The sequence below is a fragment of the Cryptomeria japonica genome, chromosome 7 (genome assembly GCF_030272615.1).
Source record: "Cryptomeria japonica chromosome 7, Sugi_1.0, whole genome shotgun sequence".
NCBI classification, from domain to species: domain Eukaryota; kingdom Viridiplantae; phylum Streptophyta; class Pinopsida; order Cupressales; family Cupressaceae; genus Cryptomeria; species Cryptomeria japonica.
The window spans coordinates 499146124-499172302 of record NC_081411.1 but is presented as its reverse complement, the minus strand read 5'-3'; the positions used below and the strand labels follow the sequence as shown (position 1 = coordinate 499172302).

At 37.7% G+C, this 26179-nt stretch overlaps 1 protein-coding gene across 11 annotated transcripts; it reads left to right on the top strand.

The window, feature by feature from the left end:
- Positions 1-26179, top strand: LOC131060180 (AP2-like ethylene-responsive transcription factor AIL7). 11 transcript variants are annotated; one of them, XR_009110307.2, is made up of 5 exons: positions 1-153; positions 535-617; positions 1239-1287; positions 1367-1446; positions 25495-25802. XR_009110307.2 is itself a non-coding variant. In XM_057993322.2 (4 exons), the coding sequence occupies exons 1-4, from the start codon at positions 281-283 to the stop codon at positions 25529-25531; spliced, it is 231 nt and encodes a 76-aa protein (XP_057849305.2). In that variant the 5' UTR covers positions 160-280; the 3' UTR covers positions 25532-25802. The 11 variants fall into 11 exon arrangements, 2 of the variants coding, with proteins under 2 accessions (XP_057849305.2, XP_057849304.2); XR_009110306.2 differs by lacking the exon at positions 1-153 and adding an exon at positions 10149-10208 and having other exon boundaries at positions 184-617; XR_009110304.2 differs by lacking the exon at positions 1-153 and adding an exon at positions 25809-26179 and having other exon boundaries at positions 189-617; positions 25495-25708.

Here is a 26179-nt window from a genome sequence, read left to right as displayed (position 1 = left end):
TCAAAAAACTCTTTTCTGAAAAGAAAATGAGGAGGTACTATTGATTTGCAGATTATAGAAATGGACAAGAATGGACAAGAGCATGCTTGAAGATTTGGCCAATGTGTCCCACGAAGATCAATAGATAATCTATCAACTTAGAATTAGAGATAGGTTATATTTTTGTTTTAGAACTAATGCACTTCTATATTCATTCGTATGTGTGGGTTTTATATATTTTGTGTTTTACGGAAATGGGTTATAATCTATTTTCGCAGCGGACCGTGTTTGGATTTTTTGAATGATTGATGGATTTTTTAATTTCAAACTAGTCATGAAAGGATGCACCTTCATTGTTTCTTCATTTTTTAAGTTTTTAGCTCTGATATTTTTGCTTGAGTCAGATTTTTGCTAATATTTCTCTCTCCCATGTATTTATTTGCTCTAGAACTATACACTCTGTGATTTATGGGCAAAACAATAATATAGATGTGCCCAAAAATTTTGGGCAATGGATTCCACTCTAAAATGTTAGATCTATGATGTTATATTCAGGCACAGATGGATTGGTCGATATGAGGCACATCTATGGGACAAAACATGCTGGAACGAGTCCAAGGACAAGAAAGGTCGGCAAGGTGAATGGATTGTTTGGCATTGTATCTTAATGCATTGTGGCAATCTATAGTAATCTAACAATAGCTCCATGTTACTGACTTGAATTGTAATTTTGTGCTTTTGTGCTCATCTTGGTTGTAAACGTGTTGGCAATCACACAGTTTATCTGGATATGCAGCAAAACAATACAATATCTTTCCATTAAAGTTTTACTAGGTTGTTTTTGTTTATGTGGGTAGAGCACAATGCAAGAAATAGGTTTAAATTGTTGAATAAATTGCATCTCCATAGTAATATATGAGGATGAAGAGACTGCAACACATGCATACGCTCTGTCTGCTCTTAAGTACTGGGGTTTGTAAACAACATTAAACTTTCCTGTAATAAATTCTTTCTTTTTAACAGGATACTTCTTTTCTATCTATTATATTTATCTCTAAGAAAGCTCTCTTTCAATGTCTCCATAGTCAAGCACATATACCAAAGAGCTAGAGGAAATGCAAAACATCTTGAGAGAGGAGTATCTTGCTTCTCTTAGTAGCTAGGCATATTCTACACCTGAACAATATTAAAATTTTCTAATCACTGATATCGGTTGGGACAACATGTTGCTCATGAATAACTCCAATTTTCTTGTGCAGGAGGAGCAATTATTTTTCAAGGAGTCTCAAAATATTGTGGTGTTTCCAGGTAACCATTTTATAAGGCAAGATTAATAAATTGTCTGTAGATGAAGCTTCTTTATAGTAATACATGCATTATTGTGTAGCAAACACCATCAAAATGAGCATTGGGAGGCTAGAATTGGAAGAGAATTTGGTAACAAATAGCTTTACCTAGGGACTTACAGTAAGTGCAATGATCCCTCACAAATTCTATTTCTAGTTTTGCAAATTGGGTGCATAAGTTTTTCTTTTTGTACCAGGGTTTAGTGCTGATCTGGGCAATGTGAAAGTATAGCTAATAGTAATTGAGATTAAAATAACCTTAAGAATTCTGATTCTCTCTGTGTATAACTGGTACACACATTTAGGCTGCTATTTCAGAACTTGATAATACTGAAATACTGGTTAATGAAATAAGTCCCCACTTGTTCATAAGGGTCACATGGGCCATGCCATTTTAGCTACACCCATAAATCCTAAGTCAGAAGAAAAAATGTTTTTTAATCTCTTTTTTTTTCATTTTAACCTACCTATACAACAATGATAGGAGTAGAAGAAGAGGACGCCATCTACCTATTGATCATGAAAAGCTTGTGCCCATTTGATAGCCAAATCATCATTCTCTGCTCTTAACTTTATCTTTTAAATAATCACAAATATCTAACTCTTTGGGCTTTCTATCAGGTCTTTGATTCTATTCACCTTTGGCTTGGAATCTTTCTATGACTGCAACTTCATGGCTTTGCCTAGTGTCTATTCTAAGTGCATTCTTTTCCAATTTTGATGGTCTTTGGATTGTCTCTTATTGACAAACCCTCACTGTCTCTTGAAATATCATTATCAGTCCTTATTCTTTGTTTCTTAATACAACCTAAGACTTGAGATGTCTTATGGCTTGGAGTGCTCTCCTTGTATCCATCTGCAACTTTTGTATCTTTGTCCTTTGAAAAGGTATCTTATGGACCGTGAAATGTGCATGGTGGTCTTGAGCCTACTGTCCTAAGACTTAGACCTTTCTTGCTTGCAATGACTATTATTGCTACTTTTTCAATAATTACTGTCTTCTTGGACTGTCACAATGTTTTGACACTCTTCCAGATTTGGCCTTCTATTTACTGTCAATCCCATTGGATGTCTTGATCAATGCAAAGCCTTCATTAATTTTCTTATTGTTTCTATAGGATTACATATATTATTACTTAGACATTTCACTAACATCATATCAAGTTTCATGTCACTTTGAATGTATGTTTCTTCCCTAGACTGGATCATGACCCTTGTATGTTGATGTCTTTGAGCTATAACAAATTCTGTCCTTATCGCTTTAGGGACTGTTTTGACATTAGATTTGGTTTTTTTACTGTCTTCACTGTAAAACACCTTTTTTTGCTATTATTGAAGTATTCATCACCTTTTGCTATTGACTGATCAAAAACCTTTAAGGCTTTCCTTCTCATTGATCTAAGACTGCAAAACAATGAATTGCATAAGTATGTTCTTTCTTTGGTCTTGATTGTGCATTATTTGTCTCTGTGAAGACTCTGAGTACCTTATCTGTTTAATCTAAACTGTCCTTATAGCAGTGATTTGTTTTTGTGAGTGTACAATAAGACTATCTTGTGTTTTGTTACTGTAACCCACATCCAAACTGACCTTCTTGTTGTCACATGGATTGCTATATCCATTCTTAAAATCTCCTTAAAACTCCTTGAACTGAAAGATGGTTGTGCTTTATATCTTTGAAAGATTATTATCTTTTTGCCTTGAACTTCTGAAACTACTATTAGGCTGAATGAGGCTTTCTCATAAGAGCCTTTATCATTTCAATACTCTGCTCATACCTTTGAAGCTTATTCATGATCAATGTTAGCAAGACTTTTGTTATGATTGTGAATGACTTTATCAGTCCTCATGATGACTGTGCTTTAACTTAAGCATCTAAGAGCTGCATTATTTTGAGGTCTATACTTTGTTTTGAATCTCAGATTTGGCTCACAGTGAATATGAGAGCCTTTTTCAATTGCATCACTCATAGCTTCTGGGATTGTCATGCCAACTCTTGTTATTTGTCATTTGTAGATTGTCTTCCTACTATGATGACTGCAATAATGCTCTCTATTCTGTGTATTCTCTCTTCAATCTCTACAACTAGTATTTTGTCCTCCTTAGATGTCCATTGTATCTCTTGCATGACTGTGAATGGGCAGCTTCTTCACTGTTTGGACTGTTATTGATCTTTTGGAGATCCCTATCTTTGGCCTTTTGATGGCTTATCACTGCTGTGTATGATTGATTATGGTAACTCGTGCTCTTTTCACTGCTAAAACTGTGTCTCTGATAATCCTTGATGCATTGGACTGTGCATTGGTCTTTTGGAGATGTTTGCCAGTAGTCACATGCTTTCAAGAAGAAAACCCTGTCTTCTTTGATTGGACTGCACTTCGTGTGACTATGACTTGCCCCATTCTTCAAATAATAAGAGAACAGACCCAAAATGCAGATTGGAGGCTCCTCTTTACCTTTGGACTGACACCAGCCAGTAGTCTCTATTCTATATGCTTTAGGGATTTTCATGTGTCTGTGTCTTAGTTTTTACTGTATCAAGGACTGTGTTGGCCTCTTTGTTTCAGAATATCTCTGTTATCAACCTTTTAATCCTCCATGCCATGGTTGCATCTTCTCACAGAGTTTCTTCATTCATTTGGCTGCTTTGATGTCTACATTTGTTATGGGTATGCCTTGTATACTCTCACCGTGCTTGTGCCTTATTGTGGGCCTCTATGACTGCTATTGGGGCATTACATTCACATTATAAACTTAATCAAAAAGTCTGCAAAACTATCTTTGTATTGTCTTTTTTGATAAGAATCTCATTGCTTTTCCTCTACTCTTTTGGTCAAAATCTGCCTTTATGTACTCTGTCATTTCATAGTGGTCTACTCTAACTGCTCTTACTGCTCTTACAAATATACTCTCTATGTACTCTGTCATTTCATAGTGGTCTACTCTTACTGCTCTTGCCATTTGTAATGTCCCCTACTAAGTTTAGGCCATAATTAATCCATCTCAACATATTTATGACCTAAACTAAATTGATTAGGAAACAAAACTATCTTAACATGAATCCAATCAGTGATATTCCTTAGTTCCATCAGTAATACTAATTTGTTCATCAATCACGCCTCAGTAAATTGTTCATCCAAATTACTATTTCTATATATTTATATATTTTAATTTATTTTCAGAAAGTATTATTATGTATCTTTTACTGCAAAACAGTTCATATAAGATATTATAGTAATTATAATTATTATATTATTTTTTATAATTATATTATTATTAAGTTCTGCATAAGAATGTTATCGTGCTTTATATATTAAGCATTCATTTTAAGCTCATCCCCTATGCATACCACCAAAAACAAGGATGCTACTGCCTGTAACTTAATAATGGTTATGATCTGAACTGATCGATGACAATCATTAGTGATGCAAACACGACCTTTTTTTTAACACAGAATATATATAATAATTTTCAATCTATTCCATGGTTTTTCCTCCTCCATCGATGCCTTTTTTTTAATCATATATACCTCCATACCTTTATGAAGAGAGGCATCCCTTGACAAAAGTGACTTTATAGCAAATAGACGTGACCCTTTAAACTTGAATGCTGCCACTACAAAATTGACCGCAGCTCTTGGTATAACAAATGCAGATCGTATTCTTTTATTTCCTTAGTTGATATATAAAGTAAAATGAACCCAAAAAATAAGCTCTATGCAAAACAATGCCAAAACTAGGCTTCACCAATAGAAGTAGCCCAAAACTGATGCATCTTATTGAGAAAACCCATTTACAACATTTAGTATTCCAGGAGCTCATTTGTAAGATTTGTTTACTGGTACATGGAAATACTCACCAGCCAATAGAACGTTGCCATTAAGCATATATTGCTGTTTGGATTAGAAAACTCATCTAAAGGGTTTTTTATGCTTCAATATCTAAGCTCGCCATCTTTGCAATCTCTTTGCCTGCCCACTAATTCATATAAATTCTAAGCAAACATGTTGTACCATAATATTTATTACCACCTCAAAATATCTATACATACACAATTATATATGCATAACAAAAGTCAATACCAATTATATGGAGATGCATGGACATACATTCTTAGATCTAGATCTAGATAAATTGCAGCTGGACCCCTAAATGATTTAAAGGATGCTTCAATGCACTTTCCAGTAAATGTTATCACCATTCAGATGCATGTCTAAATGTTTCCATCTAACTCCCACAACCACCACTTTATATACCCAGAATGATATCAAGTATAATAAAGGCCTCTACAATATATCATTAATCAACCATTGCCATTAACAATACCAGTTATTTATTATAAAAATCAAAATTCAACAAGAATCCATTTGGACATGCCAATGGTAGCACAAACTTGAGAATAACACTAACAAGTACAATAAGATTCGATCTGTCATATGTAATGTGCCCATTGGGATATCCTTACTATAAAGAAAGAAAAATTGAATGCGTTCATAAGGAATTACTAGCTGGAACAAACAATGTCTTTGGAATCTTCCTAACAGTCATCATAACACAAATCACACATGCATTACTCTTATAAGATATACAAATCTCAAACATGCATGTTTAGTGTGCTGATGACAAAGCATAAAATCCTAGGCCTCAGGTCGCACTACAACCACCTGTAGCCAATTGCCTTACATGTCCTGCCCAAAATGAACTTGAAACGAGCTTAGATTTTACATGAGAGAGCTGAGTGGGGATAATAGTCTACAGGTACAACTGGTATTCCTGATTGAAGATCATAAATTACATAGTTACCAAGAGGCATGGGGTACAGGTACCAATACGGGGGTGGAGGTGCCAATCACATTAGGACAAATGATAAATGAATACGAAGGCAGCTATGTTTATAAATGTATGTAGTCCCCAGATTGTGGATATGGGGACAAGTACTAGTCCACATTCCTATAATGGAGTTTCCTGGCAACCATGATGAATTATAATCTAAATAGGCAATAGGTTTGACACTGACTGATTTCCCCCATCTTAGCTTCAATGTTTAGATTCTTTTTCAAGTTATTGTGACAAATCTCTTAAAATTTAAATCCTTACTATTTCCAAATGAATGCACTTAAGATTTAGTTCATGGAGATTAAGTATATCATGACAAGCCATTTGCCTGGGGCAACAACAGCATTTTCATCATATCCCTTAGTTGTCAATCATCACATTGACAAGGACATTCAAACATATTTATCTAGCATGTATTCATCCTTTAAGCTTCAAGAATCATTAAAGGCTAGGTTTATAAGGTGTACTAAGCAAATAAGAGCAGTAAGAATAGACCACTACGAAATGACAGAGTACATAAAGGCAGATTTTGACCAAAAGAGCAGAGGAAAAGCAATGAGATTCTTGTCAAAAAAGACAATACAAAGATAGTTTTGCAGACTTTTTGATTAAGTTTATAGTGTGAATGTAATGCCCCAATAGCAGTCATAGAGGCCCATAATACCTAAAACCCCAAGGGCAGTAAGAGGACAAATGCAGTCCCAGAACAGTCCTCTTACTGCCCTTGGGGTTTTGGTATTTGAAGCTGCTACAAGTCTTAGACCCTTTGCTTTAGGTCAGATTTTGATCTCTAGTCTTTAGGAACAGTCTTGACACTATGATCTTTACCCTGATCACTGCCTTGTGTGCTTCTTGAAGCTGCAAAATGAAGCACTGATCTACTTATGTCCTCCTTTTTTACTGTTTTTTAATACTCTCTTGAGATCATGACTGTATCTTTTTGTCAATTCTCTACACTAATAGTGTAAAAGGCCTTGTGACAGTCATTTATGACTGTGATATGACAATCTCTGTCTTCGCTACCTGTTGTAGCTGCTTTTAGTCAATCTCTGTCGTTTGCATCAATCCTCAATATTTTGTCTTACTCCTCATTCAAGGGCTCCGTGTATGAGGGACTGCTTTGTGAATGCTCTTTGCTTTAGGTCTGATTCCTTTCATTGTTAGAGCTGTGAGATGTGACTGTCCTTTCAATAGTATTAAGCACTATCTTTTGATTTGCCTTATGCTTCAGACATGGCTTTATTCTCACTGTTCTTGACTGAAAATCTGGCTCTATAGCTGTATGTTCCACCTCTTGAGGCTGCCTTTTCTCTGTCTCTGTAAAATTTTGGTGTGACAGTGATCTTTATGGCTTTGACATCCAAAGGTCACCATGATGTTGGGCTTAAGGCCTCTGTGCTTTGATAGAAACTTCCTTTTTGCCTTGTCAAAATCATTGTGTCTTTTCATATGAATTGCTACTTTGCTTAAATCATTGTGTCTTTTCATATGAATTGCTACTTTTCTTAGATACTCCTTCTCATGGCTACCATTTCACAGCTGTCTTCATGAACCTAATCCTCTGTCTTAAATCTTCCCTCATATTTTGTGATATGACTTCACTTTTGCGACCTTTCTGAGATAATATCCCCTTGGCTTCTTTTTTTCACTCACAGCCCACGTGCTTTCTTTGTGACATCCTATCCAAGATGCATAATGAATTTACAAACCCAGAATTCATTGCCTTTATGACTGTCACTAATACTTGACGCTCTGTGATGGTCCTTATCCTCTGGGAAGATCTCGTTATGATATTCCATATCTTATGTGCACTGTAACTTGTGCTTACTGCTCTGAGGTTTGATGAAATTGTATTTTCTCTTGTGATTGTGTTCTGTTATTTGATAGTGAATATAATGACTTTTCTTTGATTGCTACTCCTCACATACATATTACTGTCATACTTATGCTCTGCTCCTATATTTCTTGAAACCACCATGACTGTAATGCTCGAAGAGAACCACAAACTTGTACCTTATTTTGATGATTCATGCCTTTGACATTCAGTGCTCATAGAATAATTACTCATTGAATCTCTTTGTGAAGGACCTATCACTGCATCTTTGCATCCTTGCATTCATTATCTAATCCTTGATGAAAAACCTTTTAAGGCATATGATCATCTCTATGCCTCATAGGGATACCCTTAGGTTCATAGTCTTTCTCATAGGCTATGAACTGTATTTATGCCCCAAATCTGGGCTGCTCTTTTCTCTATCTCTGCAATAGTGTTTTGAAGTCCTAGGTATTTCATCTTGGTTCCAATATGTCTCATGATGCTTATGGGTTGCACTCATACCTGTATCTTGTCTTATCATGGTGACTTGACTCTTTTATGGGTCTTTCAAACTGAGTGACCTTTCTCATTAATTTGGTGAAGGGTTTTCATATCACTGTCTTGCAACCCTGATCTGATTTGACTGTCTCTTCATAGGCTAGCTCTTTTCAATAATCTTTATTCTTCTGATTTCCTAGACTCTTGAGGCTTGTTTAGACTGCTCCACTTTATTCACTATCTGATCACAAAGTTTGATGCTTGTGTTTTTTCTTTATAGGTTGTGACTTCTTATGTACAGGCCTGTTGATGTAGATCTTCATTGAACCCTGTTACACTGAGTCTTTATGCTCTGTCTCTTAGGAGATATGACTGCATAGACTTTTTATGCAAGTAGTGAAGCTTTGCCTTTTATCTTGAATCTCCTTTTCTCTGTGACATAAATGTTTATTCTTTGTTATTCTAGACTTCTTTTTTACAGCCACTGTTCTAACTTTGAAGCCACCATACTCTACTTTCTTGAAGCCTTCCCGGCCTTTTGGTTTGCTTTGTCTAATTCTAAGGCTATGATCTTTAAATGTTCTCTATCTATGACCTTTTAGAGACGTGAATATGTGCTTACTGTGTCTAGGCTGCAATCACATGCCTTGTGAATGCTTTTGTTGTGTGCTCTAACCTGTCTTCTTGAAAAGATAGTCTCTGCTGTTATAATTCTTGATGTCATTGACTGCTAAGGAAGGTTGCTCATGTTCTTTTGGTCATGATTTGAACTGCTATTAAGATGGTGATTAGCTGCCATATTAGCATTGTAATATACCATTCTTGCTTTCCATCCTTGTCATAGTGTTGTCCTTTCATCATTTACTTGTATAACTTGAAAGTCACTAATCTTTGACTGCAAACCCTTTGAATTTTTATGCATAGGACTGCATTATTGACTGCTCTACTTATTATTTTGAAGCTCTGATCTGAGTCAATATACTGCATTCCTTTTATGCCAATGTCATACAGGGCTATCATTTTACTCTGTGTATTGTGTTTAAAGGTCCCTTTAACTGTGATTTGCTCTGTGACAAGTTACCTTGGTCTACATGACTGCTATTAGGGCATTATTCACTGTCCTTGTTGATGGACTGTGGCATTAAGGCTTTAGTAATGATGTCAAACTTTGGCCGAATGCTGCAAATGGAATCTATGTTATGTCTTTTATCTTTCCCCCTTCAAACTTTCTTTTAAATGCAAAGATATTGTCCCTTGCTGTTGATCTATGGTCTGAAGGTATTGCTAGACTATATCCATGTCTATTCCCCATGGCTTCGTGATGTTTGTGACTTCTCTAACCTAAGAAGAACAACTTTGAAAAGGTTTTGGCCATGATATATAGAAAGAATAACCATTTCTTTGAAACCCTTTACTGTCAATATATGCAAAGACTCAGTTCCTCCAACAAGATAATCGAATAAACACAAGAATAGAACAAACCTATGATTAAGGATATGCATGATCAATGCATGCTTCACTGAGCATGGTGTTCATGATCTGAAATATGTTCAACAATATTCTTTTAAGTGAGATCTAAGTTGCTCTTTATGTGAAACACTTGCAGAATTCCATCAATCTTTTGAAAATTAAAGATGCACTGAATAAAAACCCCTTTTTTCTTGCCAACTGAAGGTGAATGCATGAGAAGCATGAGAAAAGAATTGTTTGAACTACTACAGGACTGCAAATCAGGTATAAAGGCTGCTCCTTTTGATCTGAGCCTAACTCAGTCTCTATTTGACATCTCTCGTGTAGTGACAGTCCTATGACAGTGATCTTTGATGAATGCACTGTTCTTGGATTGCACTTTGAATGATGACTGCATTGATGCTGAGATCCATGGTAATCTCTGCCATTTATTTTTCTCTTGTATTCTTTGTGGTATGACTACAGCAATGGCCCATTCCTCTACCCTTACCGTCTGTACATTACAAATTCAACATTTATTGTGGTTCAGTGCTCTGTTTATCAGTGATCTATTTTTGCTACTATAAAGGTTCACTGTCCTTTTGTTCATCTCAAGTAGCTCTTGAATCACATTTAGCCTTATTCAGAACAAAGAAAGAATATCTTCAAAAGACACAGTAAATCTATTTATTATGACTGTTATCGTTTATTGGTTGTACTTTCATTTGTTGATACCTCCAAGCTTTATGACTTGAAACCCTTGCCACTATATATTTCAATCTTTAACCTTACAAGCCTCTCATGCTACCATGATGAAAGGGTTGTCAATATTGCTTTGATTGTCTATTTGGAGTCCTATGAGCTTATGACTGTCATATAGAATAAGACCATGATGAATTTCTTACACTGTCACGTTCAACTCATGCTTGCTTAAGGGCTACTCTGAAACATGGCTCTGTGGTCTCTGTTAGGTGTTATGATCGTATTACTGCTCTAGAAGGTTTTGATGATTGAGATAAGCTTTTCCTTATGTCATGAGGCTGGGATTGTTTCTAGGTTGTGATGATTGGGAGACTATCTTGTAAAAGGCTCTGATTTTGATATTCAAGACTGTCTTTATCATGACTAGGTCCCATTTGTTCATGATAGTGAATAATGTCAAAGTCTCTAATGCTATTGACTGCTCTATGACATCACTGCAACAAAAAAGTATTGTCACTTAACCAAAATTCACTATACTTTGTTGTCTTAGTCTCTTATCTACTGCTATAACATGGAAAGATCTTCAAGTCTCTGTCTCATTGATGTTCTACATGGCTTCAAACAAAAGAATGACTTCCTTAATCATTTTGTTTAGTGCTTTGAATGAAAGATCTCTAGGTCTTGGGCTGTTGACAATAAAGGGACTGGATTTTGGTGCCCTAAGGATGATTGTGACCATGTTCTCTGAGATCATAGCCCTATGCCTTATGTATTCATAATAGCAGTATATTAACCTTTGTGTTAGCTCTGAGTTCTTTGAGGAAACTCTATTTTTAGGTCTGCTATATGACTGTCTTCAAATTTTGGTTGAGCAAGCAAGGGTTTGTGTATCAGCTACCCCTGTTTATATACCCCTTTTTGTGACTGCTCATTACCAGTCATTGCAATCTACTCTTTCCATGGCTGTGGTTCTTGTTGATGTCTTATGACTGTATTCTTCCATTTAGGGCTGCTTGATCCTTAGGTATCAAAATACCCTATATCTCTATGATTCTTTGAGGCATCTTTTCAAGAAACAAAGTACCTTTTCTCTGCTATTGGTTGAGATTTTCCACTATATTTGATGTTAGATGACTATCCTTGATAAGATTCTTTAAGGCAATACCCACTATCTTCAATGAATTTTTTGACCTCTGTGACTATTATTATTGCTTTGGAGTTCATGGATGCCCTTAAAGCTGTTGTAGTTGTCCTTTAATGCTTCTAAAAAATGGAAAAATGCCTTCAGAGGCTATTTATTCCATTCAAAGAGGTTGCAAAGCTGTCTTTAAAATGTTTAGAAGCTTGACTTCCTGCAGCCACCATATGCTACAATTCACTGTCTTTGATATCTTTGCTACTTAATCACCATACCTTTCATTGAATTCTATTGCTTGGCTTTAAGGTCATTGTGCTTTGATGCTTGGTAAGGGTTATGGGACTGCTAATTGCTTTCCCCAAAAGGCTTCTTCATTTCTGCACGTCTGTAACCTGTTGACGTGTATTTCATACACAATCATACACAGAATAAAATACCGACAGGCATCTTATCCTCTCTTGAGAAAATAGTCTCTAACTGCTGAAGATCTGCAAAAAGGATCAGTTAGATGGACTCCAAGGTTCTTTTAGTGGGGTCTCCATGTGTGGACAAGCTTTTTAGTGGTATGATGTGATTTGCTGTTTCCTTCAAGGCGTCTTACGGATTCAATGGCTCGAAGATTTTACTAATCTAAAAGGAACTTTCAAAAAAAAATGGAAAAAGAACAGGGTTTAAGTAAGTCTAATCTAGTCTAATCCTATGAACAACTTAGCATGAATGAGATTTGGCAAGACTCAACCAATTTCAATTTTGCCATAAGATAACAACTCAACTGAAATTAGTGCGATCTTCTAAGGTAATAATGGTGTTCAATGCATCAAAGACCAAGGACACTACTATGAAGGTACATATCCTAGATACGAAAATGCTTGAAGGTTAAGGACTCAAAGTGTTTTCCAGTCGACCACGCAAGGCGTTCTTACAATCAGCAAGAAGCTAGTGGTTTGGATTACGAATCCTACCAAATATCAAATCTCACACTTAGTCTTTCAAATTAACAAACTACTTTGATTGAGCGTGATTCAAGTACATCCAACAACCATGAAGATAACTCAAAAAATTTGCAACAAAACACCATAACTTCAATATTTTATTGATTTCCAAGTCATCATATACAACAATTGCTTGAATTTCTCTCTTCAAGACTCAATCTTGCTACAAAATAAAATTGCTTACAACTCTAATCTCTCTATTTCACTCCTATCTGACTATTCGACTATTAACTATTTTTCCTATTACCAAATGAAATGTAAAATGGGGGTATAAATAGCATCCCCAGTTACAATGAAAGGTCCAGATTGAAAGTAAATCAATGGACAAGATCATGACACCTAAACCCTAATTAGGGTTTGTTACAAATGACCTCCTTTTTACTGAACAATATTAAATACATAGCCAAATATTAAATTTGGCACAAAAATCTAGGAGGTATCAACCAATGAGAAATAAGATGTCATGTCATCTGTAACAACCTTTCATCTAGAATCTTATTCCCTTTCCAATTCTCTTTCTTAGCATATGCAATGAATTTTGTCACGATTCCTTCGATTTCTGTGCTTGGAATCTCGGGAAGATTCTTGATACTCTCTTCTAAGTGGATAACCTGATCAAATGCATCTAGAAGAGTTGTGTCCCAAGTAGGTTCAAGTTCCTTTGTTCTATCAATCAGGAGCATGGTGGCATACATCTGATCATACTGCTCATCTGTAACATCTGCGTCCTTGCGAAAGATGATCGTGATTCTATCCTCAAACTCTTGTAAATCCACATCTGTCTCGACCTCGATCCTTCTGCCAAGAATGGTACGAAGTACCTCAAATACTCTGTCCTGGATCGGATTGATCACCTCCTCAACTTGACCACATCTAACACTGATGTCCTCGAAGAGAACACTCTTTATATGGAGTAAGGTTGACCACTGAAACAAACTGTGAGAATCACCTTCTAAGATCCTCTCTTGTGCTAAAATTCTTCTGGATGTGTGTCTTATAACTTTCAAGACAGGGATGACAACGTCCTTGGTATGGGCAAATGCAGCTACTGTTGCCATCAATCTGTGAATAATCTCAAGAACTTGGATAGCCTGATGGGTGATCTTCGACATCCTTGTAACAAACTCAATGGCCACCGTGTGAGATCTATCCATCCAACCACATGTACGCTGGACCAGGTTCCTGAATCTTTCTGCTTCATTGATTGATTGAAGGGGTAATGCCTGCAATGGTGATCTAACCGGATCCTGACGTCCCAAAGGTTCCTTGATGTGACTGAAATATGTCCTCCATGCACCGACCTCTCTCTCAAGCTTTCTATTCTTTTCTACTTCTTCTCTAAGCTTGTCCTTCAATGCCTCAAATGTGTCGGTGGCATCATCTAAAGTCTGCTCTGCTGTGGATGGTCCTAACTCAATAGTCTGTATATGATAGTCTTCTGCTAGGATCTCACCCTCATATTTGTCTGCTGCCGATGTAGCTATCTGCAGTTTTCTAGATCCAGTCTCATCTCGAATCATCTTGGACATCTTTGTAGCCTTCTTCTTCTCTGTTGTCATATGTGAACGTCCTACGAGGCTCTCTAAATCAATTGCACTGTCCTCGTCCTCAATTACGATCACCTTAGTCAATCTTTCCTTCAACCAATCTGGGATATTTGATCTTGTCTCTTGAACTTGAATCTCTTTATGTACTATTTCTTCTTGTCTGGGAGGAGATGTTACTTCGTTATCATTATCTAAATCATAGTCTTGGAGAGATCCATCGGATGAAACATGCTGTGCCTGTCCTTCCTCCTGTCTATCATTCTGTACCATCGATTCCATGGACTCTTCTACTCGAACTGTTCTATCTTCTGGTCTGGAAGAAGTACCTGGTGCCTGATCTTTGTTGGCACCTTGCTTTTTCTTGGAAGGCTCTTTCTTTTTTGATCTTTCCTTTCTCTTCGATCCTCTCGAATGGAGATTGCCCTCACTGGCACATCGAAGGTTACCTTCACCTGAATTCCTAGGATTAGGATTGCCTTCACTAACACTGGCTCCACCCTCGGCTGGCTTTTCTTCCAAAGTAAAAGACATAGCTATGCCCTGTTCTCTCAACTTCTGATGCTGAACGTCTACCCATCTGCGAGTACAAGACAAGACTGGTGCCATCAAATCATCTAAATCCACGGCCTCGGGCTCATTCCAATTCAAACTTATTGTTTTGCTTTCTCTATCATATGAAGATTGGATGTGCCTGCCGTTGTCTTGAGCTTGGTCGGCTACTCTGTAAATCTTACATTTCCTGATGAAATCCAAAGGCAATCTAGAATGTATCTTTCGTTTCACTTCGAGATCATCTAGGAGATTCATCATAAAATCTTCAATCTGGTACTCATGTCTAAATCTTCTACCGACCGTCTCCTCTAAATGTCCATGAGGATCAAAACTATTCCTCCAAGCAAAAGATGAAAAAGGATACAAGGCTAACTCCTTCTCTGCGTCATCCATGGCTGAGACATTGGGACATACCTCAACTGAATTACCCAAAATAATAGGTACCTGAACTCCATTCTGATGTCTGTGTCTGAATGCCTTCACATATGCTGCCAACTGCCTTGTTACTTCAAGTAACACAATTCTGTCTGTCGGGTACCTTGGCAACATGTATGGAGGTAAAGGACATCCATACACTCTAATGTAAGTGAACTTGGGAAACTGAATGAACCAAGCACCGTACCTCTTGATGAACTCCTGGGCATCCTGAGATAATCTGTTGTGAATCCCTCCTTGCAACGTCCTGGTGATGTTCATCGTGAAAGTATCATTGATTAACTTGTAGTTCTTCCCTGGTGGATGATGCAAGTAGGTATAGGATTCACAAACTCTGACCTCGCCGGGTCCTCTTCCAATCACTCCTCTGTGAGGTAGTCCTGCGTACTCAACGCTCCTGATTAAGGCATAGATGACGTATGAACTCATGTGGAAGGACTTAGTAGCCCTGAGTCTTCTCAACTGTACGTCTAAGCAATGGCTAATTATCCTAGCCCAATGTATTGTACCCTTTCCTTGAACAATCACCTGGATGAAGTAAAACATCCATTTCTCAAAATAGAAGGCATGAGGTGCTCCTGTAACTCTGTTGAGCATGGTAATCAAATCTCTGTACTCCTCTTGGAAATCAATCCTATGTGGTGTGTTCGGTACTTTGCTCAGACGGGGACGACTCTTAAGTAGCCAGTTCTTGTTAATTATGCTTAGGCAAGCATCTGGATCATCATCGTACACTGATCTGGCTCCTTCAATGCTCTTGTATATCATGTCCCTGTGCTCTGGAAGATGGAAGGCTTCACTTATGGCCTCCTCTGAAAGGTACGCCAAAGTGTTTCCCTCATTGGACACAATTGTCCTGGACTGTGGATTATAATGACGGGCACACTCGATCATCAACTCGTGGCACTGAATGGCTGGAGGAAAACCGGCCGCCTTGATGATGCCACTCTCTATTATTCTCCGGGCGACAGGTGATAGCTTGCCGATGTAAGGGACCTCTCGGAACTTCTTCGTGCTAAAGTTCCCCAAGTTTGTATCTCCAATGTTGCTCCACTTGGACACGATCTTGGTCTCCACTTCTTCGGTCTTCTGATCTTCTTTCATGAGAGCCGAGCGACTGGTGGATGCTCCCGCCTTTGGGGTCGCCATACCTACACAACATTTCATTATAAGAAATAGATTTTGCAATAAATAACGTAAATAAGAGAGATAAATTTTAGGAAATCTCATGATAAGTCTCTAGAGTTATCATTTCCTAAAATACAACGATTGAGCCAAGAGATTTAAAATTCAAAATTTCAAAAATTGAAATATGACGATGAATGAATAAAGCAATAATAACAAATCGCCATACCTCGATAGAGAGCTAACTCTAGAATGCAAAAACAAAATTTGCCTAGGCAAAATTGAGGTATAAAGAAATCTTCAATATGATCTCCTCAAAATTGACTTCGCCACCTCTGGAGAGAACGTGATCTTCAATTATCGCCTTGGACGTGGTCTTAAATGAATCTTCAAGTTCGCACAAATAAATCTCCAAGTCTTTAGCAAATTCGCCTTAGGCGTGGTCTTCAAATTCGCACCAACTTTGGTCTTCAACGCAATTCGCACTCCACACAAGATGATATTAGCACCACCTTTGGTCTTCAATACAATTCGCACTCCACACTTCAAGCACGCTTCGCACCACCTTGGGAATGAAATCGCACCACCTTTTGATTGCTTACGCGCCACCCTTGAATGAATGAAACTCGCACTATATTCGCCTCTTCTCAATTCGCATGAAGGAAGGTAAAATAATGATGTAGAAAATAATAATTCCACTCCCCTTATATATAGCGCGTTCATCCTTCCCCCCTTAGGCCGACTTGATAAAAATAAAACCATTTTTTTTAAATGATTTGCAATGAAATGACAAGGCCGACCTCCTTAAATGAGCGCTCAAATCGATTTTTTTTATTAATTAAATAATTAACTATTAATGCCTTGCGTTTTTTAATTTGCAAATTTCGATTTTAATAAAGGCAAAATAATTAATAAATGTTTAACGCCATATTAAATGCCAAATAAAAATGGATTTTCAATTTTTTAAATTGATTTAGCATTCAAGGAAATTTGAATTGTTTAATTTGGCTCCAGAAATATGAAAATAAAGGGACGTACCTCATCGCTCTGGTCCCTTGGAGAGGGACAGGAGCGATTCACCATCTTTGGCATGATTCTTGCGTTTTCAACGTTCAACTCCTTCATTTCCACGTCCCAAATCGATCATCTGGTGGTTCTTCGAATTTGAATTTCTTTCTTGTGCGAGCAAATGCGTCTCATGACCATCATCGCCCTGGTCCCTTGGAGAGGGACAGGAGCAATCTCCATGTTTTTGCTTGAAATTCTCCATTTTGGTACGATCCTTTCCTTGTATCATCTTCCAAATGCCATTTAAAACCCTGTGCGTCCTTGTCTTAACGTGATTTTCAAAAATATCATGTGTTTTGTCTAACATCGCCCTTGTCCCTTGGAGAGGGACAGGAGCGATCTCCATGTCTTCACGTTCACCTTGTATCTTTGACCTTCGAACTTCCATTGTAAGGCGAATAATATCATCGCTTGTCCATTCCACGCACGTCCCACTCGCTTTTGCTTTTATTATGTGTTTGGACGTATTAAAGGGACCATCGCCCTTGTCCCTTGGAGAGGGACAGGAGCGATCTATGATTTCTCCTTGATCTTGGCGACTTTTAAACTTCGATCCCCTTTGCAATGTCTTCCCAACGATGTCCTTCGTACTTCCTAACCTTGCTTCGCTTGGACCTTGAAGGAACGTGAGTGTTTTTACTAGTATCGCCTTGGTCCTTGTCCAAAGGACAGGAGCGATGTGGGGCCTTTACATTATTTGGCGATGTTTAGACGTTCAAACCCTTGCAAATTATCTTCAAAACGATGTCTTGGAGCATATGTTATCTTAGGGCGTCTTGACTTAGCTTGATCTTGAAGCAAAACAAGGAATCCAAAGCAAATCGCCCTGGTCCCTTGGAGAGGGACAGGAGCGATATGGTCCCTAGGTTCATTTTGGTGATCATTTCACGTTCAAAACTTTTGTTTATCATCTTGTTGTCATACCATGGACCCTCCAGAACATTGCAATATATTGTCCTTACGTAAATTTTGCCTGGAATGGCCAATACATCTAACATCGCCCAGGTCCCTTCCTGAGGGACAGGAGCGATCTATGTTATATGGTGTCAATTTCCTCATTTTAACGTCCCTTGAGTGTTTGCGCATGATGAAGATGCCCTGAAATGTCCCTCGCCACCTTGTCTTAACTTGTGTCGACCTTGAACTTTGGAGGAACGACCTTGAACTTGCGTAGGGAGTATTATCATTATTGTATCGCCCTGGTCCCTTCCTGAGGGACAGGAGCGATCCTTCCCTTGTAGCTTTCATCTCACTTTGCCATGCTCCAAGTTTATATTCAACGGACTCGTCCTTCTTCACTCTATTCGTCCATGCCTCGACATCATTTGTAACTTTGCAAGAAAAGCAATTATATCAAAAATCGCTCTGGTCCCTTCTTGAGGGACAGGAGCGAACTAAGCATTTAACACTGTTATGGACGTCCCAAAAATCTTCAATTTATATTCAATGCGTTCACCTCATGTTTTCCCTTGCTTTTGAACGTAAACTTGCCTCGACCCTTGTCTGGATTTTGCAAAATGAAGGAAATCGCTCTGGTCCCTGGGAGAGGGACGAGAGCTACAAGGTACTTCGCCCTGGTCCCTTGGAGAGGGACAGGAGCGATTTAGTCAATATAGGTCATTTTCCTTCGTTTTTTGCATCTCAAATTATATTCATTTGGCAAAGTATCTTCCTTCGGACGTCCTCAAATCATTAAGTTTTCAAAATCTTGCAAGGACAAGGCGAAATTTGATTTGTAGCTCCGGTCCTTCACTGAGGGACAGGAGCGATTTTCTCCCTGGAGGCATTTCTGTGCTCATGAAAATCTTCAATTTATATTCAATGGAAAGGTCTCGTCGTTCTCCATCACTTCAAACGTAAACTTTGTCCGGACTCTGCAAGGATGATGAGATATTTGAAAATGAGCTCCCGTCCTTCACTGAGGGATAGGAGCGATTTTGCTCCTACAGGCCAAAATAACAAGATTTTTCACATTTTAACACTTCACGAGGCGAAAACAAATCAATTCCAATGCCCAGGATCAAAATTCAAAAAGGTCAAAATTTGGTCAAAATATTCAATCAGACAAAAATTCACATTTCATCTTCAACACTTAGACAAATTTAAGCTCTGCATGAACATTCCAATTGAAAATTAGACCATTTTGGCGAAATCATTGCATTCAAAATTTGCATTCTAGGAAAGGAAGCTCAAAAGCTCTCAAAAAACAACTGGATTTTGGCTTGAAAAGGCAAAATTTAAAACCCTAAGGCTTGGCCCTAAATCCAGACAACCAACTAACTAACAAAACCCTAAAAAAGAAAGCGAAAACGAGCGAAAAACAAGCAAAAAGAGGGGGTCCCCATTTGCGATGTTGACGTGTATTTCATACACAATCATACACAGAATAAAATACCGACAGGCATCTTATCCTCTCTTGAGAAAATAGTCTCTAACTGCTGAAGATCTGCAAAAAGGATCAGTTAGATGGACTCCAAGGTTCTTTTAGTGGGGTCTCCACGTGTGGACAAGCTCCAGTGGTATGATGTGATTTGCTGGAATCACAAGGGGACTTACATGTGATGATTGAACTTCCGATCTGCTTTGCTGGACACAGGCTCTTACTAACTTGGATTAAAAAATGGAAAAAGGATAAGGGCGAAGAAAGGATCTAATCCTAATACTAAGAATGTAGGAGCAATGACTTGATTTTTTGATGAAACTCTAACTAGATCTTGTTTTGACATCAATGGAACATCTACACAAGACTAGTGCAATCTTCTAGGGAAGCTTTATGATGTTCAAATCATCACCGCAGGAATAGATACCATCCAAGTTGATGCATATCAATGAAGGGGCGACAATTTGAAATTGAGCTTAGGCTGAATGATCCAGTTGACTACGCAAGGCAAATCTGCAATCAACAAACTGCTAGTAGTATGGATGTACGAATTCCACCATCAATCAATCACATTTCCTCCATTCATCTAATCATCTACCATCTAAGATTGAAGACTCCACAAGAAACCATGCAAATTGCAAGAAAACGACATATTTCACCATTACTTCAATGAAAATGGAGTTTGTTTACAATCAATGGCAACAATTTCTTGCCTTGTCCTCCTATTCTACTCTAATTGCTATTCTATCAACTATATTCTAACTCTTCCAACTATTTACAACTCTCTCTAATCATTTTCTCTAATTTCTTTACAAATGAAATGTCTGGGCTTATATAGTGCCCACAATACAATTTGATGGCTTAGATCAATTCAAGATCAATGGCCAAGATTCAACAATGAAAAACCCTAATTAGGGTTTGTTACAACCATTACATAACATTTAATGTTTGACCAATGATAAAATTGTATTGCTTGGACACATGTCCCTTTTAGAAAAATCGACCAATGGATAGCCGGGGTAGGTACATCGGAGTTTGTGCCACCTTCCATGAGTTAAGTACATTGAATCTGGACATGCTGAGATGGACTTCACTGATTGGAGAAATGATGACTAGGACGCCACCTCATTTGACACTTGGAACTTGGTAGATATTCAACTTGATGTTGTTGAGAAGCTTGCTTTAATTAATTCATCTGGAACTATTTTGCTTCTTCAACGAGCCCTTGTTCTAACTCCTTGCGTCCTTGATGTGCAGGAAGATGATGTACCTCGCCTTGGAACACTGGATTGAAAGAGTTCGCCCTTGTCCTGGCTAAGACCGTCCCGACTCCGACTTGATTTTCCTTGAAGAGATCTCCATTTGATGCCTGCACAATCATTTCAAAATTAGTAACATGATTTTGCAATACATAACATAAATTAGAGAGCAAATTTTAGGAAACTTAATGATAAGTCCTTTATTAATCATTTCCTAAAAAATGATTGAGCTAAGGCAAAACAAAATTCCAAAATTCAAAATTAAGGAAATGACGATGAACAATTCAAAATCAAGACAATAAAACCAATATCGCCATACCTCAGGAGAGAGCTAACTCTAAAATGCAAAATAAAGGAATTCGCCCAGGCAAAATTTGAAATTCGATAGTCTTGATGTGATCTTCAAAAGAACGTTCCTCTTATCAACTTCGCCACCCTTCAAGTCTTGGACGTGATCTCCTCTTCAAGTTAGCAATTTCGCCATCTTTGATATGTCCTTGACGTGATCTCCAATGCCTTGGACAAGTTCGCACATCCTTGGATAGTACTAACGCCTTCCTTTGGATATAAATTCGCACCTCCTTGAACACAACTTCGCACTTCTCCCTTTGTCTTCCTTAAATCGCACTTGAGATGATAAAAATGATAATGTGAAAATAAAAATCTTTCACCTCCCTTATATAAGCGCCTCTCATCATTCACCTAAGGCCGACTTTTGTGAAATAAAGCAATTTTAAATGATTTTTAAATAAATAATAAAGGCCGACCTTGACAAAATAAACCCAAGCGCTCCCTTTTGATTTTTATTAAATTAATAATTAATTATTAAATGCCTTTATTTTTAATTAATAAATTTCGATTTTTTACAAAGGCAAAAAATAATTAATAAATACATACCATGCGCTATTTAAATGCTTTTAATTAAATATCGATTTTTTTCTAGCATTTAAATAAATTCAAAAAAAATGTGTTTGAGCGCCAAATTTTGAAGATGAAGGATACGTACCTCATCGCCCTGGTCCCTGACTGAGGGACAGGAGCGATCCATCAATTTGGTCATGATTCTTGCAATTTTTACGTCCAAGGTCTTCATCCTTACGTCCAAATCGCCATTTTAGCTGGGTCCTTTGAGTTAGATTGACTTGCATGTGTGAATGAGTGCCTTTGGATGTAATATCGCCCTGGTCCCTTCCTGAGGGACAGGAGCGATCCTAGTGTCCTGGCTCAAATTTGCAAACTTTTGATCTTTGTTCTTCATTCATTGTCTTCCAAAGGACGTCCTTGACCATGCCTATCTTTGCCTTGTCTTGGTTTTGACGGAACATGAGTGTTTTAGTAAAAATCGCTTTGGTCCTTGTCCAAAGGACAGGAGCGATATAGGCTCTTTGTGCAAATTGGTAGCATTTTAACGTTCAACACTTTGGTATATCACCTTCAAAAGACGCCTTAGACCTTTTACCATCTTGCAAAACCTTGGCTTGACGTAAATTTTGAGAGACTTGGCCAATATAATCAATATCGCTCTGGTCCCTTCCTGGGGGACAGGAGCGAACTTCAAGTTTTTAAGCTTGTCCTTGCGTTCTTCAACTTGCCATTACCTTCAATGCGTGAAATGACGTCCCTTGATTCCTCTTGGTGGCTTGATACTTGTTAAACTTTCAAAATCTTGGTCTTTATGGAAATTTCGCTTTGGTCCCTTCCTGAGGGACAGGAGCGAATTAGGATATTTAGAGCAAATCCCTCAATGTGGCGATCCTTGTAACTTTGTGCTTGATGGAGATGCTTCGAAACGTCCTTGGTACCTTGTTCTTCGCCTTGGAGTGTCCTGATCTTGGAGGGACGGCAATATAATCATCATATCGCCCTGGTCCCTTGGAGAGGGACAGGAGCGATCTTGGCTTTGTATGCTTCACTTCACTTTGCTAGCTTCCAGATTTATATTCAACGGGTTCATAATGCGTCCTTCCATTCATCCATGCCTTGGAATCGGTCGTAACTTGGCGAGGAAATCATCTATAACAAAAATCGCTCTGGTCCCTTCCTGAGGGACAGGAGCGAACTTAAGCATTTTATTGTTTTGATCAAGTCTGGATGCTCTATCATGCTCATTTCGTCCTTCACCATGCCTTTGATGTCTCGATTCGTCCGAACAAGGTCAGGAATGGCTCAACTAATCATTTTCGCTCTGGTCCCTTGGTGAGGGACACGAGCGATTCGCCTTGGTCCCTTGGAGAGGGACAGGAGCGCTTTTCGCTCTGGACCCTTGGAGAAGGACACGAGCGAAATTTGACTTTTCGCACTCTCAATCAGGACAATTTTAATGGAATATAACATTTAAGTATAAGAAAGAAGAAACATAGAAGGAAATGTCACTTATACTTTAAGTTATATTCCATATATACTTTCAGGATGTTTGAGAGTGGTTTCAGACCTCCAGGAGTTATATTGCAAAATCTAGTTTTTGGAGGTTTTTTCAGTTTCCAGACTTAGTCAAATTCAGGATCAGGGCATTCCAGACTTAGCCAAATTTCAGGATCAGGACCTCACTCAGGCCGGACTTGCTATCCTATGTGATCCCCTGGGCGACGCTTCAAGTTATATTCATTTGATAAAATGCACCTCTCTGGACCTTTTCACATCGTCAAGACATTAAAATCCTGCAAGGACAAAGCAAAATTGGATTTGTAGCTCCGGTCCTCCACTGAGGGACAGGAGCGATTTTTCCCCTGGAGGCATTTCTGTGCTCATGAAAATCTTCAATTTATATTCAATGGAAAGATCTCGCCTTTCTCCATCACTTCCAATTCGTAATTCATCTTGACCCTGCAGGAATAGTAAAATATTTGAAAACGAGCTCCCGTCCTTCACTGAGGGACAGGAGCGATTTTGCTCCTACAGGCCAAAATAACATGATTTTACACATTTTAACACTTCACAAGGCGAAAACAAATCATTAGAGATGCCTAGGATCAAAAATCAAAAATGTCAAAATTTGGTCAAAAATATTCAATTGGACAAAAATTCACATTTCATCTTCAACACTTAGACAAATTTAAGCTCTGCATCAACATTCCAATTGAAAATTAGACCATTCTGGCGAATTCATTGCATTCAAAATTTGCATTCTAGAAAAGGAAGCTCAAAAGCTCTCAAAAACCGACTGGATTCAAACCAAAACCCTAAAAAGCAAAGCGAAAACGAGCAAAAAACATGGGTCCCCATTTGCAATGGGGCGATGTGTGAAAACGTCACAACATAACCCCACACTCTTTATCTCTGATCTTATGTGGTTGCTCACTATCTTAGGTAATCTAGAGGATTACTTATTGCCTTCATACTGTATCATGCTTTGAATGACTGGGCACTATCCTAAAACGGATATACCCTGCCTTTTTCCTTGTCATAATACTAAGTATTCCTCCATACATCACAAAGACATTTGGTTTTATTCACTGTCTAGGGCTGTGAAAAGTCTCTTCATTGTGATCTTTAATAAGCATCATCATTTGTTTTATAACAGTGATAAGGAATTTTATTTGTCATAAACTTCATTTAATTACTCACTGTAGCTATTAATTGATGTTTTGGATCTGTCCACTATAGTATATCCCCTTGAATGTGATTATGACTTTAATGACTGAGGCAGTGACTACTCTCTGCAACCTCATGATACTCAGCTAAAACTATATTTTGTTCTTGTTCCATCATTGTACGTGGCTGGTGCTTCATGGAACTATATATTCCTCTACATATATCACTTTTCTTTAGACTATATTTATTCACTGCCCATACAAAGAAAGATATTACCCTTTGTATGTGATCTTTGGGGGAGTGGTCATTTTTATCATTGTGCACCCTATTTGTTTTCCAATACATTGCTTGGCCTTGTATACTCAGGTGTCTTTGTTGTTCTATTATGTTCCATGACCAGCAACAAACATTGTATCTCTTTATCATAATCCTTCATGCTTTGGACTGTATAATGCGCTTTTGATTGGCTTGCTTGTTATATCCATGTCTTTTGACTGCTAGGGCTCTACTCTTGGGTCTGTAATATAGTCTTAGCTTTCTATTTCACCATCCATCATGTTAGGCATACTCTTTCATTTCTCTATTGACAATCTAATATTGCATGAAGTTTCTGCAACATTTCTTGATAGCTTTCATGTAAACGCTTTAACATCTTTCTATAGCACTCATGGAGTTGTTGCAATGTCTTTTGTTTCAGCTATAGAATCATTGCAATTATTTTTGAAATTTTTCTTTCGCAATTATTTTAACGCACACATGCAAGTATTATTTAAGTAATGGTTGATTTATTATGCAAAAAAGGGTAATCATTACCTATGTAATATAACGTGTTCTTTTTGCAGAAATGTATTGATAAACTCAAAGAAGGGGATAAAGTGATAAAGGGATATCTTGTGTAGAAGCTTCCTTCACTGTGACTAGGATTCTTTATTGCTGCTCTTGATTGTGGCTGCTGAAGCTTAAGATCATGGCTGTCTCAAGTGATGTCTCTTATTTGCAATTTTTGAGACTCGTAACTGACATTGCAGTATTTCTTATAATTGTATAACTATTACGGTGAATTCATAACTTTGGTCTGCTAGATGTTTTTGTTTTCAGCAATAAGGGTAATCATTACATATGTATTAATATAACGTGTTATTTTTTCTTTTTGTAGAAACATACTGATAAATTCAATGAAGGTGATAAAGTTAGGCTGTTGGATCCATTTGATAGTGTTGATGTTGGCATTGGGAGGATTCACTCCCTATCTATTCTACATGGAGTAAACTTAAAAGGAATAGGCAAGTAACATACCTCTTCCTTATGAAGACAAAATAGATGGAGTCGTCCGTCTGAAAGAGAAAGAGGGAACCTTCGCAAGGTGGCCATTAAAATATTTGTAGAAAATGATATAGTTGAATATGTTTATCATGTTTCTTATTGTTTTATGCAGTATTTTGAATATTTTGAAAGAGTTGGAAACTCTTAAGACAACTTTGACATTTTTTATTATATTTACATATATACCCTTAGACAAATTTGACA